This window comes from Arachis ipaensis, chromosome B08, assembly GCF_000816755.2.
Source record: "Arachis ipaensis cultivar K30076 chromosome B08, Araip1.1, whole genome shotgun sequence".
In the NCBI taxonomy this organism is placed as follows: domain Eukaryota; kingdom Viridiplantae; phylum Streptophyta; class Magnoliopsida; order Fabales; family Fabaceae; genus Arachis; species Arachis ipaensis.
In genome coordinates, this window is record NC_029792.2 from 24,810,460 (window position 1) to 24,815,380 (window position 4,921).

General features: G+C 35.0%; 1 protein-coding gene across 5 annotated transcripts; it reads right to left on the reverse strand.

Annotated features, from left to right (window-relative positions):
- Positions 1,104 to 4,617, reverse strand: LOC107614408 (calcium-binding protein 39-like). 5 transcript variants are annotated; one of them, XM_021109173.1, is made up of 5 exons: positions 4,265 to 4,617; positions 3,620 to 3,691; positions 3,069 to 3,162; positions 2,889 to 2,972; positions 1,104 to 1,342 (listed from the first exon to the last, which is right to left on the reverse strand). In XM_021109173.1, exons 1-5 carry the CDS (start codon positions 4,270 to 4,272, stop codon positions 1,328 to 1,330), a joined length of 273 nt encoding a protein of 90 aa, XP_020964832.1. In that variant the 5' UTR covers positions 4,273 to 4,617; the 3' UTR covers positions 1,104 to 1,327. The 5 variants fall into 5 exon arrangements, with proteins under 5 accessions (XP_020964832.1, XP_020964831.1, XP_016172107.1 ...); XM_021109172.1 differs by having other exon boundaries at positions 1,104 to 1,345; positions 4,265 to 4,616; XM_016316621.2 differs by having other exon boundaries at positions 2,889 to 2,948; positions 4,265 to 4,614.

The window sequence follows — 4,921 nt, forward strand, 5'->3', positions numbered from 1 at the left end:
TTTGCCGATATAAGTACTTATCGGTATTTCTTGATGAGTTTAGAGTTACTAAAGTTTTATCAAATATCTTTTAATTTCTAAGTTATTAATGTCATTTATATTAGTAACTCATATACATTCAACCTTATATATATTATTAATATTATTATTATTAAAGAAAGAAAAGAAACGTGGGTCATACTAAAGCAAGCTACATAATTATTTTCATTACATTACTCATCACATATAGCTTTAGTTGATTGCATGCTCGATGAGGAAGAGAGAAAGACTGTCAGAGAGAGAGAGAACCATAACCCCCACCAAACTTCCGGCTTCGATTTCTTACGATCCGTAACTCTAATAAAAAATCTAATTCAGTAAAAGTGTTCGTATTCTCCTCCTTTACGTGTTGACGTCACTTTTGATCGGTGGAAGTTGATGGTGATGTAGTTCCCTTACTTCTTGAGTTCGGCCAACTGGAGTTCTATGAGACATAGACGATTCCGGACGTTTTTCTCTTTGATGGCTCGGTCAGAAGGCTTATCCGTAGCTTTGCATATTTTGATTTCGTACGAACACTACAAAAAAAAGCCTAAGGTCACGGTAAAAAACCGTGACCATAGCTAGTGAAAAGGGTGACCATAGATCTATGGTCACGGTTTTGGACCTATGGTCACGGTTTTTTACCGTGGCCTATTCTGGCGTGGCCATAGGTCTATGGTCACGATTTTTTTATCTATGGTCACGGTTTCTATGGTCACGGTTACAATTTTCAAATTCTGACACTTTAGGCCACGATTTTTAACCGTGACCATAGCCCTATCTATGGTCACAGTTTTTGCCGTGACCATAGCATTATCTATGGTCACCCCTTATTAAAACCGTGACCATAGCCTTATCTATGGTCACCCCTCATTAAAACCGTGACCATAGCCTCTATGGTCACCCTTCCTTAAAACCGTGACCATAGCCTTATCTACCGTGACCATAGGTTATCTATGGTCACCCTATTTTAAAATGTATTTTAAAATGGTGACTATAGGCTGCTTTATTCTATGAGATTTAATTTTTTTTTAAAGTATAATCACATCATAAAAGATGATAATCTAAAAATAAGAAATTCAAGAAATATAAATCATAAAAATTTCATTATAAGCTAGATATGTTTAATTTTTAATCTAAACAACACAAATCAAAATAGAGTATAATTTATCCAATTACATATAATACAGAGTATAGTCTCTTTTCAAAAAAGTAGCTAAAACACATCAAAATATTGCATTTAGATAACGAAGGTCATTGTAAGCCCCATCCCATGTCATATTTGATTTGGAACATATTTGCTTCATCACATCATGTCTTCCTTCTAGCAAAAGAAATACACATGTTAGAACAGAGCAAAAATGCTTTTGATGATGTAGTACATATACAACAAAATAAGGCTATAAGATAAACTATATTTAGTTTCTTGCTTTTAGAACTTTGCAAGTTATACTTGCTGCAGTAACTCATTGAATTTCTTCATTGATCAAAATAAATAAAAAATAGAAAAGAACTAATTTGCATTGTTGATACAGGGGGAACATAAAAAACACGCATGACCAGTGAGACATCCACATACATCACAAATTGAAAGGCCAAGCAATTGTTTTCACTATGAAAAGCCTAGTCTTGTCTTGAGTATGTGTTTGTTTCAGTTTTACAGCCGGTTTCCATATATCAGTATACATGATTCACAATCCTAAAACCTTAACTAGCCTCAAGATGAGACGGGGTCTGGGGTCATCATAACAATAGTAGAATATTAGTCAACTGTAGTTTTTAATACATTGCTATTGACTATTTCTACAATTCCTCATTGATTAGCTATTGCACTTAATTTAATCTTTAGTAAAATATACAATAAGGTGATACAATATCCTAATGACTGTTCCAACAAACTGCAACCTACTAACAATGATCATGCAAAAGCCAGAGTTGTTCAGAAGATATTAAAAACTTCAGGCACCAAAAATTAGAGAATGCATTACAAGCTTGCCAGAGGAACAGAATATCAAATGAAATGCATTATGATGACAATGGAGAAGTCTCAGCAATAAACAACATATCAAGAAGAGATAGGGGAGTTGTAAAGATGGATAATTTTTTGTTGATGTGTGACTTAAAAAAAAGAAGAAAAATAAAAACAAAGACAAATGAATGAAAGAAAACAGCAGGGCAGGGATGTTAAATTATTTAACCATTATTTACTATCAATTTTACGTAAAAATAGACACGAACATATAGGTCTTTGTCATGAGCTAATAAATACAATAATCCTTTAATCAGAATTATTCTCAAATTGAGCCTCTATATATAGGTAACAAGTATCGCTTGAATTTATATGTAGGCATGGAGTTTATCAGCTTTTTAATGGTTGGGCAGATGGCACTGAATATGTAACTCAGTGTGGAATTGTCCCAAGAAACAATTATACCTATACATAATAAAATGAGCACATAATAAAATGAGTTTAGTTTCTATGCATTAGCATTCAATTAACAGCTGTCATTAGACAAAAGAAACCACTTTAATCTACGTACCAGCATCCAATTGGATTAGTGCATACTGCATACAAATTAAACTATAACATAATAGATCATTCAAATGCATTTAAAACAATAATAAAAAAGAATAAAAGCAAAAAGATTTATTGAATACCTAAGGCATGAAAAAATGAGAATGCTTCAAGTGAGGTGTATTTAACAATCCCCTTACGAATAACTAATCCAATGATTAAGCTATTTTAAGAGATAAGATTTGATCTCCTAAGTGTAAATATTAAACCAACATGCATAAGATGTTCTCAAGGTAACTTGTGCTGATTTGATATGTTTGAATCAAATAAATATCTCTAACAGGAAGCAAACCTCATCATAGTGAGCTGTCAAAAATTGATATACTACATTTCCATGCTTAGTGAGAAGATCCTGCAAAGAGTATTCATAGAGATGCTGTATATAAAGAAGTGGCATCCATAACTATATAATCGGCAAGAAAAGTGATGGGAATTAAAGGTAGAGAGAGAGAGAAAAATATTAAGATATGACCTTAAAGGTAAAAAATGCATCAGATGCAACATCAAAGGTAGGCAACTCTACGAATTTAAAGAACAACACAAAGCTTGCAGATTCCAATATGTACCTGGAAAATAAACCATAAAAAAGAGTTAGAACAGCGTAACTCTCTTGCTTCTTGGCTTTTTGGATGCGCTGCATCACAAGAACCAGTCTCAAAGTGTAAATTGATAGGGAAAATCTTTATTGACTTTACATATGAAATATTCAAACTGAGTTGGACCAATGCTGTTTCAACAATAACACCCCTGCTTCTCCCATATTAAATACATCAGCAACAGCAACTAAGTTGAATCCAATTCCAAACTCATAATCCAAATTAAATTGAATTTAGAATCACATCAGCATTCAACAAATTAAATAATAATTCAATTCGAAACCCAGAACACAAACTCAAAATCTTAAAATTCTCAAAATCTTAAAAATAAATTGATAAGAAGTAACGCTTCTGCTGGTGAGCTCGCGGTGACAGGAAGCTTGCGGTGAGACAGAAAAAGTGAGGTGAAATGAAACCAAATATGTACCTAGAGGGCAAACTTGACGGGTCTTGAGCAATCTGCTTGTGCAATGGAAGTGAAAAGCATGGTTGCAAACTCCTGCATAAGTTATCAGCCAAATCAAGCAACAGTTTCAGTAATCCTGAACGGCCAAGCTAGACAGTGACAACAAGAGAAGAACATGAAACTAGAGAAAGGGCCAGTGAATACCCTTTATAATCCTGACTAAAGTACAACATATATCCAATTTCTCAAACAGAAACAAACCAAATGTTCTATCTACCTCTTGAAGAAATTACCTATGCACTATGTCCTATGCTAAACAAAAAGAATTAGGAACCATGACATTATTAAGTATCAATTAGTTAAGCAATCAAAAACATTCTAGTAATGCCAAAATCTTTACGGAGCAAAAGTTATGGCTCTATAAATACATACTTTGACACAACAAATTAAATCATGATCTATTATTTCCCTTGCTTTAAATGAAAAATATTGGCTCCATATTCATTAAGTTAAAAGAATAGCTACAAGTACAGAACAACATATCCTAAATAGAACAAGTTAGACCTTAGGGTTTGGAGTTGATTAAAAAGCCCCTAAAATTTCAGCCAACAATACTAACTCAGACACCCTATTTAACACTAAGTTCTAACCAATAATAAGCTTCACCTTGGCATGAACACCTTAGGAGCTCGGCGACGGTGGAGTTTCTGCCTTCGACAATGGTGGGGGACAAGGGAAACGGCGTTGTGAATAGAGACTTAGTTAAGCTCGGCGATGGTGGGGTTTCTACCTTCGATGACAGTCGGGGTGGGGGGAATAGAAACGTCACAATGAAGAGAGACTGAGTTGAGCTCGGCGATGGTAGGGTTTCTACCTTCCACGACGATTGGGGGTGTGGGGAACAGAAACGGTGCAGTGAAGAGAGATTGAGTTGAGCTCGGCGATGGTGGGGGTTGGGAGTAGGGGTGTGCATGGTTCAGTTTTTCCATAAACTGAACTGAAACTGCACTAAACCATTTTAAATGGTTTAGAAATTGAACCAAACTGCTTTGTCATATAAGAAACTGGTTTTAAACCAGTTTATAATACAATGCACCAGTTTAAACCAGTTCATAAAAATAAAACTGGTTTTAATTAAAAAAACCAGTTTAAACTGGTTTATGCCTAAAACTAGTTTTCACACCCTCTCTCTCTCCCTCTCTTCCTTTCCTCTCTCTTTCTCTCTCTCTCTCTCTCCCCTTTTCTCTCCCTTCCCCCCTCTCTCTCCCCTTTTCTCTCCCTTCCTCTCTTCTCTCTCCTTCCCCCCTCTCTCTCCCTCCTCTT